This window comes from Motacilla alba, chromosome 1A (genome assembly GCF_015832195.1).
Source record: "Motacilla alba alba isolate MOTALB_02 chromosome 1A, Motacilla_alba_V1.0_pri, whole genome shotgun sequence".
NCBI classification, from domain to species: Eukaryota; Metazoa; Chordata; class Aves; order Passeriformes; family Motacillidae; genus Motacilla; species Motacilla alba.
Window position 1 is genome coordinate 6,180,370 of NC_052031.1, and position 17,281 is coordinate 6,197,650.

At 39.0% G+C, this 17,281-nt stretch overlaps 1 protein-coding gene across 4 annotated transcripts in view; it reads right to left on the reverse strand.

Annotated features, from left to right (window-relative positions):
- USP6NL (USP6 N-terminal like) overlaps positions 1-17,281 on the reverse strand; it is a 113,614-nt gene that overhangs the window by 44,454 nt on the left and 51,879 nt on the right. For all 4 annotated transcript variants that reach the window (XM_038153374.1, XM_038153375.1, XM_038153372.1 and 1 more), the window contains 2 exons: positions 15,174-15,247; positions 13,035-13,117 (listed from right to left, as the gene is read on the reverse strand). In XM_038153374.1, the coding sequence (XP_038009302.1) occupies positions 13,035-13,117; positions 15,174-15,247 (157 nt within the window). The remainder of the gene's footprint in view (positions 1-13,034; positions 13,118-15,173; positions 15,248-17,281) is intronic.

Consider the following 17,281-nt stretch of genomic DNA (forward strand, 5'->3'; position numbering starts at 1 on the left):
TATTAGACACTCAACAGATTTATTCTTTTCCTACATTTGTATTTGAATCCCAAGTATGCTCCTTGCTGACTCAAATCACAGAATTTTCCTGCTTCTGGTTTGGCTTAAGATTAAAAAATTTAAAGCCTCCTCTGTCCTTTGCAGCTTTAGTTGAGGATGGAAGATATTTAATGCAATAATCAACCTTGGTACACCAGTCACCCCAGAACTCCAAATTCCAGAGGATCAATTCATTACTTCAACAGTTACAAGCTGGAAAGGCCTGACAACAAAATTCTCATTAGGGGGAAAAAAAGTGGCAAAAATTGACCACAATAAGACCAAAAATACTACAAAGTTTAATTGCCTGAAGAACTGTAATGTTCAAAATCTTTTGGTATGTTATATTTTTATTTCTCAGTTTCTATTTCACACCTGGCCAGGGCAGCATGAAGAACTTTGGGACTTGTTATCATGAAATATTTGTGGGAATAACTGTGATACACACAAGTCATCTAATAAAGAGTCAATTACATTCAATATTTCTATATTACTGAACCCAGTGTAACACAGACACTAAAAAGGTTTAATCTTCACAAAGCCTGCAAAGCAGTACCTATGCAAAAGGTTTTCTCAAACTATTACTCAATTATTTTCTCATGCTCTCCTTTAAGTGCAAGAGCATCACCTTGTGCCACTCCACAGAGTTTCATTTTAAATGAAAAGTATTTCAAAATCATATTTGGTGTCACATTTTCAATATAATCTGGGAGAAGTTTCTTGCAGAACAATGATCTTCATGGTCTCATGGAGTGAATCATGAAGAAACAAATGTGCATTCAGCAGTTAATTTGTGACACTTCTAAGTGTTTAAATCCATGAGGAAAACATACTTGCTATTACCCAGGAGACTTATTTTGAAGGAAGTATTTTAAAAAACTTTTCAAAACAGTCATTTGTATAATTTTGAAACCTTCATGATCAATAAATTTGTGAAGAAATAGCCACAAAAACATCAGTAAGGTATGAAACAACCAAAAGTGATGTGAAATAAATTTGTAAGAGTGACCATACACAGGTAAGGTATGAGAAGGGAAGAATTCACTTGACAGGTGTCTGAGACAAAGAGCTTTAGTACAAATGGAGTTGTCTTGCTGTACAATATGAAACTCAGATTGCTGAAGTAACTACTTGCACCACTACAGTATCCAGATATATTAGGAAAAAGTAAACCTTCCCAAATAGGTCCAGTTTTAAATTGTGTGATTTGTCAGGAGCGAGTTGTAGGAGTCTATGGCTTTACTAGACACAAAAAAATGAGTATATTCACACTGGGAAACCACTTCTACAGCAATAAACACACTAACAAGGTATGCTATTAGGTCTGCCTGCCCCTCAGTGTCTGATGCATGGCACATAAAGCTGTCAGGGCAATATGGGGTATTATGGATATGTACAACAGGGCTTGGCAGTAGAATCAGTTTCAAAGTAATTTGCAGAGGAATCCTGACTATGAATATTTCTTTAATCTTCCAGCTTCTCAAAGGAAATTAAAGCAAAAGTGTTATTTTCGAAATCAATAATATATGGAAAATATTTCTGAAAATATTAAGGAGAAGGTAAGAAAGCTGTTGTTTTTCACAGATAGAAAGAAGGAAGTGAGCCATAGAATTTTATCTCACAATGTACTTACAAACTCACAATTCTGATTGAGTCTGTCTCTCAATTGGAGCTCTGCTACTGTAATCATTCACTTGGAATTTTCACCAAACAACCTCTGCACAGTATGGGGGTAGTGACTACAGCAGATTAAAAAACAGCTTTCAGAAGTTTTGTTAAAATTCATAAGCAAGCCAAAGCAATTAATTAACATATGGGATAAGCCAGTATGACATTCCACAATATAATTATCAGGAAACATGCTGCAAGAAAGAATTTAATGCTGGCAAAAGGTTGGACCACATGTGATTTTGTGACTAGGTTTTATTTGCAATTATTATTTGTGGATTCCGTGGATGTCGCTGCCAATTTGCACAGCACAGTGCCATGAACACGTAGCTCCTGTACAGAAAGTCTCAAGCAATGTGAACTCTAAGAGATGAGACAAAATAAAATTCAAGTTTTATCAAATTCAACTGAATCTCAAAATGGTGACTTTTCAGCAAAGTACTTGGCTGTTTGAAAGATGACTTTGCTGTTAAGTTTGTATTGCCAGTTTGAAAAATTATTACGAAATTCATAGCAGAAAACACAGAACTGTGTTTTCACTGCCAAATGCTAAAAATATGTGCTGTCCTCTGTTTTTAGTGGAAAGGTGTGCTCTATATGAAAACTTGAAAGTTTCTCCAGCACAGAATGAGAACACCTTTGAGAAAATTTATAATCTGCTGAACTGAGCACATAAGCATTTCTAGTGATTTTTGATGTCACTTTAATTGCACATAAATGAACACTGAGGTTAAAAATGTCTTCTCAGAATCAAGTTTTTATAGAAAGATAAAAATTAGCCTAAGCTACCTTAAAATTCCCAAGAGCCTAAAAGGCAAATGAAAGAGAATGCCTTGCTTCTAATTTACATTTGATAAATGTCTAAAACACCTCGGATTTTCTCCTTAAACACATATCTCCTGTTTTGAAGTACTGCTCACAGGTTCCTTCCTGTGCAGATCCCTTACACCATAAATTAACAGTGATCCATGGTTTGCATGTTGGCAGCTTCATCTGTATTAAAATTCATGTGCTATGCAAAGCATATTTGAACATAAATTACCTAAGATGGTATTGTTCCAGCAACATACACTTGTTCACTGCTGAAGTTCAAAGCATTATGTACCTACACTTGCTTCTTTGAGGAAATGAATTTCAGTGGTCTCAAATCCCATTCTGGTGGGTCCTTCATTGGGTCAAGAGTAGCTGCATCTCTGCACTTCTAAAAACTGTCCCCCCTTTCAGCATCCTTCACAACCTGAGCCAGTGAAACACACTCTGGCCATTCCCCACATTCAGTTACTTTCATCTTCTAGAAATGCTAAATTTAGGAGGAAATAAATGAGGTAATAATGACTATACTACCTCCTTATGTTTTAGAGCTTAAGCAGTAACTCAAAACCACTGCATATCGCTTTATGAATGTTGTATAGATGAAACCATATTAACACAGTCAATTATTTTTTTTCAGTTCTGCTACCTAATAGCTCTTTTCATACAAGGAAGTACTTTATGAATTCCTAGTACACACTGGATGAGCTTTTACTGAAATCAAGTAGCAGCAGCTGTTAACAAAAAAACACATTATTTGTCCTTAGTTGGCAGAATTATCCTGCAGCTTATTTTTGTGTTCGCCATCAAATCTGCAGGATTGCATTCACCTCATTTCCTTCTAGATCTGCAGGGGATTGCTGAAGTGACAACCTGGACTAACTCAGCTGAAAGAATGGATTTAAAATTCAAATTTCAACTCCAGTCCTAAGAATAAGCTTAGAATAAAGCTAAGCTAAAGAAAGGGGTAACACTGTGACACAGATTTAGGAAAGAAAAAAAGACCATTCTGAATTACAGCAAATAACAATAGAAAATCTCTTCCTTCCACAGAATGACCATGCATGAAATGAAAGTGAGAGAAGAACCACACACTAGATCACCAAAATAACACAAGGGGAAAGGGAAGACAAAAAACATTTTAAATACTGATGCAAAAGAAATTAAATGCACAGTCCAAGTCACAGAAAAATTCGTTGCTAACTTCTAGAGACATAACTTCTGGGCACTTCCTTCTTCTGGTGAAGTCCTACCACTAAATACACAAGTGAGTGCAAATATATGCAACTGCAAAGCTCACAGGTGACCACCAGAGAGAGGGTCTGATTCCTCTGCCTTTGCTACATCTGGTTTGAACAATTTTCATGAAACAGCTTGGAATAAACAATCACTTTTCCCCATCAGGCTGACAAAGAATACTTGTTAAAATAGCAAGTGTGAGAAAAAGTGAACAAGAAAGGCACTGAAGACTTCCTTGTTGTAACCAAAACACCTTCTAAAGCAACACTTCTGACCACACGCTCTTGCAAAAATAAGACCTCACTTTAAGGAAGCAAATACTGCAAACTGCCATGGACAGCTCATGCTTTTGGACACAAGCTCAAATGCACGCATGCAAAGAGAAGACTCACAACACAACCACCACCACAACCACCACCAAGAGTGCAGACAAATTCACAGACCCGTGTTCACTTCCATCAAGGAGGCAGAGCTGTAAACTCCATCAGAATGGGCAGAACTAAACAAATTTTACAGCAGGTCCAATGTACTCTTCCACTGTCAAGGATGTTTAAATAAAATTAGCTATTTATCCTGGTCTCTGAACCAGCCTCATGACTTCACAAATGTATAGTAAGCAAGGATTCATTTCAACTTAGCAGGAATTCCATAACTGATAAATAATGTGTTTGCTGTGTTTTCAAAACAGGTTTTGTCACAAAGAAATGCAATCAAAGTATTATTGTAAAAGTAGTTCCTGGTGGAAGCAGGCAAAGAGAAAAAAAAATAATAAAGGGTTTGTCTAATGCTAGGAAGATGGACCTAAACAAAAGCAGTTTGAATCTCAATAACCAACTCAAGAAAACTAACACTTCTCTCCAAAAATAAAGGTAATATCCTCAGGGTGTATTAGGGCAAAAGGAAAGAATGTTAAATAGAGCTGAAATTTGTGGTTGGCTTTATTTTTTTTTAACAGCAGTTCCTCAATATGATTAGCAATGAATATTCTGCAGCAAAAATCAGTCAAGGCAAGTGTATCACATATTAGAAGGCAGAATCCATGGCACATAATACAAGATTCCAATGGAGAGAAGAGAATCCAGCAGAGTTCCCATGGTGAATCTTTATAATGCCTCATGAAAAATTCTAGACAGTCAAAATAAGGTATATTTGTATATTGAGGAGAAAGAGAAGAGAAACACAACTTTTCTCTAATAAGAGAGATCTGAACTTTTTTTTAAAATAAAGATTTGACTCTGGCAGCTGAAAGAGGCTGAGCTTGGCACCCTTCTTCCCAAGGGAGGGAAGAGTTTAGCCACTCTCCTGACAAGAGGGTCTGACCCTGTCTCACAAAGCTGAGAAGAAAAAAATGACAGTAAGTCCCTGCTGAATGACCAGCATAAATAAAATGCAGTAAGATTGACATTTATAATTGCACTGTTAAATAAATGTTTCATTGCTATTTTAGCACATGACCACATCACTCAACATGTTTGGCAATATTTACTGTGTCTAGAAAATTAAGAACTGTGGCTCCATGTCACTGTGAACAGTAACTTTGCAACTCTTCTCGTAGCCTTGGAGCTCTTTCCTTGAACTCTGCTGTGCAGATCTCATGGCCTTAAAAGGAAATGGCTTTAAACTGAGGCAGTGGAGATTAGATTAGATATTAGCAAAAAAATGTTTCACTTTTAGGGTGGTCAGGCACTGTAACAGGTTGCCCAGGGAGGTGGTGGAGTCACCACCCCAGGAGGCGTTTAAGAGGCTTCTGGATGTGGCACTGGGTGATGAGGTTTAGTGGTTATGGGGTTACAGCGATGGTGCTGGGTTTACTGCTTGTCTTAACTCTCTTCCAACCCTGATTCCATGACTGTCCTACTAAAACTTCGAAACTACAATTATATAAAATCCCTTTTTTTTTTTGAATGCCACTTCATTATTACCAAATTACATCAACCATGCTTCTTTCTTTCTCTTACCCAAAATCTCAGCATAACTTATTTTACTGCCAAGAACCCTGAGAGACCTGAGCTCACAGCTCTGACCTGGAGACAATTCACTCACACACCCACCCAAATCAGCAGGGAGAGCTGTGCAAGAGTTATTGCTCTTGGACATGTGGTTCAACAGGCACACAGGAGAAAATGAGAAAATACTAAGGAATGCATACAGAATACTTCAGAGACAAGGACTATATTCCAGCAAGGCTACATACAAATTACCAAGAAATAGATTCCAAGAGGGGATAACTGGTTGCTCATCATATTGCTCTCTATCAAAAAGTTTGGGGCAAAATAACAATATTGAAGGAAAAAAAAATCAATAGTTTCATTTGGAGATTTTTAATGGAGTATCTCATTCCTTGACTGAGCTCTCAGTTTCTTTGCTCCCCTAACTCATTTTTGGAGCATGCTGTAGAAATGCACTGGAGCTAATAAAAATGCACTATGTTTTCTAAAGAGTGAAGTTTGATGGAGAAGAGCAGGTAGGTCTCATGTCAGCAAAAGAAAGAATGAATTCTGCTATTTGAAAAGTGCCTCTGGCAATGGGATAATCTCCATCATTAGCAAACCATTCTCAAAGCATGTTCTCTGCTTTAACAGGCTCACGGGATAAAGACTAAGGGTATGAGTCACATTCTCAGCTGCTGTGAATTAGTACAATTCCATCAGGATCAGCACAGAGCTACTGTAAGAGTAACACAAGAATCTAACCCAAATTTTGGAGAGAGCCTCATGAATGGGGTGAGGAGCAGACCACATCTGTATTTTCTACCCCTGGTACTTCTATTGTACCACTTCTTGGTCTTCAGGGGATAAAAACCCACTTGAACAACCTTGCAAAATAAACCTCCAATCTGCCCGGTCTCACTATGCTGATCCTGGAGTATTTATCACCATAACAGCACCTGCTACAGTAAATATATATCTCAGTTTCCATTTACTGAGCAGGCAGCAAAAGGAAAAACATAAAAAATGAATCACCTAAGTCAGACCACAAATTGTGACAATGTAAATTATTGCTATAAGATAACAAGTACTAATATAAGTTAACACAAACCTTGATAATAACAAGGTCTGAAAAAAATTGGTATGGTGCAGGCTGAAGAAACAAAAGTATTCTAATTTTTTGAATGATGTCATGTCTGCTATGATTTTCACAGCTCATCACCAAAAGTTACCAGAACAATTCTGTTGCTGGCATTCATCAGGGAACAATGGAAAGAAAAAAGTTTTTGGCAAGTTGCAGTAAATAAATTGCAGTTTCTTCTGTTGTTTCTACGTCATAACTATTAATGTCTGAACACTTAAAACACTTTCCACAATATATTAGTCAGAGTATTTAGGTCAGAATCTATATTTCCCAATAAGTAGTAGTAAAATTTGGACTTGAGCTGTACCTACCCGAAATTTCAAAAACCAATTTTTTTTTTTAGTTTTACTTAGAAAAGCAAACTGTGGTCTTGACCAATTTTCTTATAAAAGAAAACAGAGCACCTCCTTCTCAGCTGGGTGATATACAGAGAGAGAAATATAAAAGAATCATCAAGAATATACACACACAAGGATGCTTTAAAAGACCAGATAACATAAATCCTGATTTACAGCTAAAAATGACAAGTGTGGGACATTTTTATTTTTTTTTAATATTTTTGCTCGGTCCCCAAATCATTGAAAGACTGAAATCTGTAGTTCCAACAGGTACCAAAACAAATGAACCTGGCTGATGTTTCTTCTTCAGGGGGATGTTGTTCAATGCTTTACAAATTTCAGTACAAAGCCCCTCAGGACCTGGAGCACATTGACCAGGGGTATGTTGGGGATGCTGCTCAGATTTGCTCAAATTTTAGCTTGCTGTGCCATTCTGGGAAGACACTGAGGCCATTTGGCTTATCCTGCTCTGACTTTTGGCCTGGTGTTGAGAGGGCACAAAGAGGATCAGCTCTTTATACTGGTCTTGACCTTTACAGTTGCAAAATGCTGTTCTCAGCTTCTCCCCTACTTCAGGATCATGGACAAAGTTTGGGCTGTTTTGCAAACTCCAAGCAGCCAATGCTCTTGTGACCATTCAACTTCTAACATTATGTGGGACAGGGAATCAAGTTATTTTGTCCTTGTAGTTAAATGGAGAGTTTAATAAATACAAAAATAAATACAAAAAATAAATACAAAAATAAATACAAGAATATATTCATGAATATATGTGATATATAGATAGATATATTCAAGGATATATTTATGAATGTATGTGTTTCAACGACAGTCAGTTAAAGCATAAATTCTTATTTACTTACAAAAACACTGTCATTTGAATTTCTTGCTTTCTTTTACTGTAGTAAGACCTTTAATAATTTTTTAGCTATAAAAATAACTCATAAAATTGTCACTTCTAAATAGACAAATCAATATAGACATTACATAAACTGTCAGTTTAAAGAAATAAAATACCTTTTAAAACATTCCTAGTTATAGTAGGGAACTTGTCACCACCCAAGGAATAAGGTATTTATTTTAGTAGCTTTTTTAACAATTCCAAAGCAGCACCAAATCAACTAAACAATTCCAGGAGGGGGAAGGGGAAAATCCCAGATCCTGAGGCATTACTGGAATGCCTGCTATGAGCTTCAAGACACTCAGAAACTCCTCTAGGATTTTTTTTTTCCCCTGAAGTTACTCCCTTATCAAGGACTGCTGACAGAAAAAATGCAAATAGAAGTTATCTGCAAGGTAAAGAAAAGGGCTGGCAAAAGAACAGTCCACACCGAAAATACTGAGGACATTTAATTTAAAATTTAGCCAGGTTCCAAGACAGGATAAAAGAGGAACTGCTTTTTTGTGAGGTGCCGGGTCAACATTCATACAATGCTGACCAAAAAGATACAACATATCCAACGGGGGTGGGGGGAGGAAAAATGAAAAATTGAGCAAACCAACCTCAGATTTTTTTATACCAAACACATTCTGCCTTTTTCATTTCCAAAATCAGCTTAAACAGTTTTTGTTATGACTATCTGTGAAGAGATCTTAGGCATTTCTCCCATTCCTAAAATACTTGATTGCAGAAGTCATCTACTACAGGCTGAGCCTGCTCTGAGCCCTGTGGGAGTCCCCAGGGATGGGCTGCTGGGCTTCCATCAGCTGCAGGCACAGCTCGAGGCCTCCAGCTCCTGCACTTTCTAGAAAAGAATATCCAATCTTATCAAAACACTGGTACACTGTATATACAGACACCGGGGCTGGGCTTCAGAGGAAAAAATGTTCATTTTAAAATTGAATGGCACTTTTCACATCAGCCTGACTGCTCAGCAGTCCTGCACTGTCATGTGGAATCAGCAGCAGGATTTTTACTGCAAAACAAATTGCATTGAATAAGGACCATGCCTGAGGTTTTTCTGGGAAGGAAAATATATTTTTTTAATATTTTTAGGTTTCTTGGTATCCACATTGTGCTTGTATAAAATAACTGGTCTGCTCTGTCAATACTCGTGGTCATGACTAAGACAACTGACATGAGATTCTCTGAAAGAAACATTACAAAAGTGAATAGTTTTGGGGGTTTTTAAATAGGCTATTCCACGTTATATGAATATTTATTTAATTGATGTATTAATTCAATATACTATTCCATGTGTACCATGGAATATATATGTATATCAGGTGACACTGAGGAAGATCGACAGCACTTGGCAGAAACAAATCTGTATTAATGAAGAGGAAGAACATTAATTGGAAAGAGAGAAGAGACTCGTGGAAGGGGATATTGAGAACATGGCTGGAGTGAGAGGAACACCATGTCAGGGTGGGGAAAGACATGTAAGACACAAAGAGAAGAGGGAGAAAATAAGTAAAAAGCCAGGAGCAGCAGAAAGAAATCGTCATGTGCAGGGGCTCCTGCACTGTCTGCCACCTCACCAAAGGAAATGGGGTGATCCAAGGCTAGCCCAGGACAAAAAGCAAGGGAAGTTTGTCCTGGAGGCAGAGGGGAGACAGGTGTTTCCTCTAGGTGCCTGTTAGAGTGGTATGGAGTGTTCCTACCCAGCATCCAACTCAGCAGTCAGAATGTCATGTTACCTGGCAGTAAATAATGAAAAAACTTCTCCAAGTTGAGTCTGGTTTGCCTGCAACACCCCATGACTTAAATAAACCACAAGCCATCACTTCCCTATAGCCTTGCAACAACAGTAGCTGGTAAAGGCCAAATTTTCTACAATTTAGCTAATAATGAGAGCTTCACTCTTCCTGGTTCCTGCATGCCTCTACTGCACAATTTATGTTTGCAGTAGAGTAGCTCAGAACTGCTACAATTTAGTCAGTGCCACTGAACAAACTCCTCCTAGCTGCATTTTGTTTTGCACACTCTGCTGTTAAGCATCTCAGGAGACAGTCCCCTTGGGCTCCCCACAGGTTATTTCACAGCTTAGCTTTGCTGGAAACCTTCTTCCTACATCCAACTTCCCTCTAAAACTTCCCTTTATTCATTTCAAATAAGTCTCATTATTATAATGCTCTGCTACTTCTCACTGAATACACTTTCTTGTTCCCTAAATTCATTAAGTATTAACTCAGCTATATTTTTTTGTTTTAAATAGCAATATTAATCATCTGTCCACACCACTTTCCTTTTAATATCCTAAGTTAACTAGAACATTCACATTCATTTGCAGAACTGCAAAACAAAGTACTGCAGCAAACAAATTAAATTGTGTTCTGAAGCTACTAAAAATTTAGGACAATTTTGAGTAAAGATGGACCTAACTCTTATCAGCAGTAAATACTACATCACTTAGAATTGATCAAAGATGCCAAATACCTCAACTGAGGGTCTTTTAAATAGGTTAAAGTTATATATTTTACTTGAAGGGGTATGTTGTATCTATTTCCTATCACAATCCGATTTCTCTACTGGTAAACAAAAGGCATTTTCCCTCTCAGTCCTCTCTGAGGAAAACCTGGGCCCACTTCTACTGGTAGGGCAAGAAGACAATAGAAGTGTTAAAGTTTTCAGGTCCCTCAAGTTGACAAATTCCCAGTTTAACACACAAATAAGGACACTGGGACACTAGAAGAACCGCAGACCTAGACCAAAACCACTCTTCAAATGTCTCTAGCCTTTACATTCTCCCATATTCTACCCAGTGGCAAGTTACACGTGCAGCCTGAGTGCTTCATTCCCTCAAAATTATCTTTCCTGCCCTATCAGCAATCAGCTGAACTTTAAACAGCCCCTTAACAGAGCCAGGGAAAGCTGCAAACAGGACACAGACAAGGAAAAATAGAAAACCACTGATAATAATCAAAGCCTATTGTACTTGAGAAAACAAGCCCTAATTTTGTATCAGGTTCCTCACACCCAGCACCCTTCTGACACAAAAGACACCTCTCTTAGTATTTCAAGATGTCAATATAAACAAGATTACAAATCCCCGTAGACCTTACCTAGGACACTTAGTTTGGTACTGCCCCAGATTTTGTTTTCAGTGTGCATCAGCCTGTCTGCTAATTTACACTGCAAACACCTGAGAGATGGTAGGGAATTATGGCTCTCAGGGATGACAAACTTTTGAGGCTTTTGGTACATCCTGCTGCAGTTCAAACTCTCATAGAACAGGAGTTTCCTTCAGACACAGCAGGCCCAGTATGACAGCACATAGACAACCCAGACCATAGTTAAAATCTATAGTGAAATATAAATTGTCATTTTAGGGAAGGACAGTTGATTTGTTTATCCTAATTACGTTTCTTCTATTAGGAGAGATTTTTCTTCTCAGGAAAATAAAAACATCATTTGCAACACACTGAATTTCTCTTAAGCAATCATAAAGCAGCCTTGAGAGCATTCCCTGGTGAAATCTGCCCTGTAACAAGACATGGATAAGCTACAAATAGGCACAATTAGTGAAGAGATTATCTGCACACACTGTTAACCTGTGCAGTCTTTATGTAATTTAAATCTTTCAGCTTTCATCCCTTGAAGTTGACATATATAGAGAATTAATTCTGTGTTGGTGAGTAGAGATGTTTCTGGGCAAGAGGAACAGCTGGGGTAATGACTGAACAGCAGCAGCAAGTTGAGAGGACTTGAGGAACACATCTAACACATAAAAATGCCACAATACAGGTAACAGGAACAGTGCAGGAGTTCACAAGGATCACAAAGTCAGAGGTGAACCCTGCAGTGGCTTCCATTACCTCTGCCCCAGAAATAAAGTAACTCTGACATCAGTTCTCCGTTAGGAATGCTGCAACTGCAGGCACATGGTGCTGCAGCTGGGCTCTACCAACACAAGGACCTCTTTGTGTGAAACAGATCTCTCAGAACGTCACGCATCAAATTGACTCACCCCAGTGAAGCACAAGCAGTCTGCAGGTAAAGATGACTTTTAACTGACAGCTTGTAAAAACAGTAATATTGCAAAAAGGAAGGAAGGAAAAGAAGTCCCCCAAAAAACATAAACATCCCCCTTCCCAATACAATGAATTGTAAGTTTTCCACTTATCACTGATTTTTCTGGATTTGAACTTCATTTCATGTATTCAAACAAAAATGCCTAACACCAAGAACCTCAGAGAGTCCTGATATCATCAAAAGTAGCAAGTCAGCTTGTGTCCAGTTTCTGCAAGCTACATATTTACATCTGCCAACCACAAAAACCCTAATACAATGTAAAACTCTAATCTTCTATTTGCCAAAAAGGAACAGATTATGTTACAAAGGAGGCACCTGTAGGGGAACTGCATCTGGACTCTGGCATTTTCTGACTTAAAGCTGATTCAACATTAGGTCCCAAATCAGCAGAGATTTCAGTAAGGTTAAAAAATACATGAAGCCAAAAGATATTAACCTTTCATGGACTGAGATACACTTATGCTCATACACAACCATTGAGTAATCTTAATGTGTTGGGATCTTTTTAAAATTAAACATTTTAACAAAATTTTTATAAATCCTTCCAAGACCTTCAAGTTCATTTGCATCCAACTAAGTTATTCACAACCAAAATTTATCTGCAATTCAGCTTGGAATATGTTTTTTGTAGACCACCAATTTTCATTCCCCAATAAAATATTTTAAAACATTTCACTCCCTATGCAAGATTAAGTTACAGAAATAAAAAACCCAGATAGAAACTGAATTGAAAAGCACAGTGAAAGATTAGCCAGCAGTAACACTTACACAGCAGTTTCCAAAATATCTATTAAAGGCATAATAATATTTTCACCAAATAGGTAATGCAATCAAGAGCCTGAATATTCATAGCAAACTTTTGATCTTATTTTCTTTACAAGCTTGCTACTTACTGTAGAAACCCAAATCTATCTGTGACTTTGTAAAGATGGTAGTCAGCATCTTCCCACGGTTCAATCTGAGCACCCTCACGTCCCTAAGGGGAAAGGGAAAAACAAAAAGCCAAATTATATTTTATGGCACAACAAATAAAGACACATAAGGGAGCATCCAACCACTGAAAGCATAACCTTTGGGACACTTTGGGACATAGTGGCAGGAGGTTAGAGGAGGAACAGAAGAACACCAGTCCTAACCTAACCGGCCCAGAGAAAGGAGAGCAGAACACCTATCCCAGCCCTTACAAACAGTTATCCTGTAATTTCATCACAGGAAATCTCTCTTGGTCACTGCTATAGACAAAATACACTTCAACCAGAGTCACAGTAATCCCACACCTGTTGTTAAACTCCACAAAAATGCATCAAGGTCCCCAGAGTGACCTCTACTCATTTCCCAAGTCCATCTTTCCTGAACAATCATCAGCAAGAGCACATCCTGCAGACAGCCCCGAGTTAATGTCCATGCTGACTTGCAGCAGCTGTCACACAATGCAGCACTGAGTTTTCCCCTCAGTTATGCATTCATCCATGTCCCATTCCTCCTCTCCAATCGCCAGTCTTGCAAAAGGCTTGCAGAAGTTTAACTACACTTCAGCTCTACCTACTTCTGGTGTGGGCTGTGCACAGGTTCCTGGCTGTGAAATCAGGCCACCACTCAGAACACAAAGCGAGTTGGGTTTGTGTGGCCTGCTTTTAGTAGCAGGGGGCTCCAGGGGGAGTTTCTTGAGAAGCTGCTGGAAGCCTCCTCCACATCCAACAGAGACAAAGCCAGCTCAATATGGACCTGCCACTGCCCATGGCCCAGGCCACACTGGAGCAGGTTTGGTGGCAGGACTTGTGACCCCATGGGGAGCCCATGCTGGAGCTCCTGTGCCTGAAGGACTGACCCTGATGGAAGGACCAATGCTGGAGCAGCTCATGAAGAACGACAGCCCATGGGAAGGACCCACACTGAAGAAGTTCATGGAGCCTGTGGGAGGGACAACCCCCCCTGGAAAAAGGGAAGAGTTTAAGGAGTCAAACCCCCAAGCAGGAAGGAGTCACAGAAACAATGGGGGATGAACTGACCACAGCCCCCATTCCCCATCCTCCTGCGCTGCTCAGGTGGAGGAGGTAGAGAAAACTGGGAGCAAAGATAAGCCTGAGAAGAAGGGAGGGTTGGGGATAAAATGTTTTAGATACAGTTTTTGTTTTATTATTGTCTTACTCTGATTTGATTCGTAATAAATTGAACAGATTTCCTCAACTCAGGTCTGCTTTGCCCATGATAGTCACTGGCGAAGGATTTCTCCCTGCTTTTATCCCAACTCACGAGCCTTTTGTTACATTTTCTCTCCCCTGCCCAGCTGAGGTGGCAGTGACTGAGCAGCTGTGAGGAGCAGCTGGTGTCAGCTGCTCAACAAGCAGGTTTTTCATTAGTCCAAGGTGAGCCACTCATTTACTGCACACTGCAGACCACCAGTAAGTCTGGAACATAAAACATTGCATGAACTCTACAAACAAGGCTATTGCTCTCTACTCCAGTGACACTTAAGAAGTCCGTAAGTGTTACAAAAATACCTGAGCACTATGTAAGCATTCTGGGCACAGTCTGTGCCAGGCTTTTCCTGACAAGGGGTCCAAGAACAAACATGGTATGACCAGGGCATTTCTTCAGCTCTCCACAACAAGATGAGAAACAATACAGCTCACTCATCTTTTACTTCTTCTGCTATAATTTCAGTGTTTGTACTACCATAACCAAAGACTAAATAAATAAAAAGTAAAATGAGAGTCCTTCTGATCTCACAGATACACTGAGCATCCTCAAACACCCTACTTTCACTTCTAATACAATACACTCCCTGAAATAGTCCCAAAGTAACTTGCTATGCACCTGAAAAATCAGTTGATTGAGTCATTATCCAGAATATTCCCCATGGAGAGAAGAGTTCAATTCACCCAGAGGCCAGTGTGTCATCAAACACCAGATTAGTACTCAACAGAGTATTTTAAACAGCAGCAAGCTGGAACCATGATTCACTTTTTAAACAGACATATTATGAAGATCCATTATAAAATGTCTTTTAAATTACTAAAAGGTTCACTTACTCTGTCATACTTGGCAACTATCTCTGCTCGTTCCTGGGCAAGTTTGATAGCAGCATCCTGCTCAGCATCTGCACCTGTAGAGGAATTAAAATAATGTTGTTCAGATTTTCTCCCTTGTGGAAAAAGAACTGCAGCCAAATACTTGGAAAATCAACTTCAGGGAGACTACTTCAATGGAGAAATGCCAAAACTATTGTGTCAAAGCAAAATATGACCTTGGTGTAAGTCTTGAATACTGCTCAAAACAAAAGTACAGTTACTGCACAGTATCTTAATTGCTGAGTTTGGAATATTTCTGATTTCCCACCAATGCAGATATTTAATACAGTAAATAAATAATTCTTCACAACCCACTGACTCAAAGACTGAAGAAAGTACTAAAGGCCACTATCTGGCAATTCCACAAACATTCTAATAGTCAAAGAAAGCTGAAACATTCACTACTGCCTTAAAACAAAATTGTGAAGCATTCACAGGATTTGTAGAGCTATTGGAATACTGAAGAAATACTGCATGGCTTCTTAGAAATTGCCGAAAATTTATTTCTCAGAAAACAGGGAAGGATGTCATTACAGTGTCAGAACTGCAACTTGGGCAACCCAGAGCTGGAATAAGTGTAAGGATATGACAACAGGAAGGCTTACAGGCAAAAACAAAAAACCAGGGTGTGAGTAAGCACTGGACATGAGGACACTGCATATGCAGCATTTGCTACGTGAGTGGAGTTCAAGTTTTGCTCAGTCCTGTTCCCTGAGCAGAAACCATCTCCAGGACACAGACAGGAACAGAGAGCACCGAGAAAGGAAAAGTTGCTACTTTGAATATCCAACAACAGAAAGTACTTCAATATCCCAAATATAATTATATCAAACGAATGAGGTAAATCAGCTTTAGTTAATAAGTTAGTGAAATATTTAAGCATTGAATTCTTTTGATTATTAAAAAGCAATGAACTTCAGAAAAAGCAAGGCTTGAAAAAGGTTTAAAATATATTTCAATCTAACACTTATAAAAATAACTCCAAGCATGTGGAGTTTTTTCACTATCTAGTTCATAGCAACGTAATGAACTTCAGGAATTGTACATACCAACCATCTGGGTCATGAAATAGAAAAACAGATCAGATATTACAGTTTTCTATCGTATGACATTAACACAATTATTTGTTCAAACCTAATGTTTCTTTAACAAAGGTTACCTACATATTTCTCAACATTTAGACAAGAAGTTGTGCCAAGGTGGCCTTCTAAGCCATCTGTTAGAGATTTAACATGGTCTCTGCTTGTTTTCACTCTGCCTTTCTCCAGGGGAACACTAAGAGAACCTCAGTATGACCACCACAGACACAAGCACCAGCATTTAGACAACAACACTGCTTGTCCCAAGCTTTCCCCAAGAGAAGGTCTGGCTGCTTCTTCAAAGCTTTCATTTATGATCCCCAGAAGTCACACTTGGTTACCCTCACCCGGCCCCCTTTGTCACCATTATTTTATTCCTGTTTATTAAAAATACATACAGCTCTGCAATTTTTCCAGTATGCAGCAGAACCAGCACACATGTATTTACAGTTATTTGAGAGAGGAAAAAAATAATAAATAATTCAGTCTGCTATGTTTGGAAGCTTCAAATCTCTAAGCTACAACACTGACAAATCATTTCCTTCCCTGTAAGATAAGGAGTGAGTAGAACCATGTCATATTGCTCAGATTTTGGTGTGTCCAAGCAGGGCACTGCTCCTCCTGTGCTTTCAGGTGCTGGATCCTTTATTCCCAAGCTGAAAGGGGACTCAAGACAGGGGACAAAGCAGCTGGGTCTCAGGTTTGCTTTTCTCTGACACAGCTTTACAGCCACTGCAGGGCTCTGTTACCCTGGCTGCCCATGGGAGCCCTGAGCACAGCTCCCAGAGCCCCTCCCCAGCCCTGCCACACCCAGGGGCACAGACACAACTTCCCACCACTGCCAGGGCATTCCAGCATTCCCCCGGCATAATTACAACAATCTGGTTTCTAATCTTGACTAGTTGACATAGCGTGTCTGCTGAACTGACAATGTCCACTAAAGCTACCAAATCAACACTGACAAAAAGCAGCGGATGAACTGCTTTACTT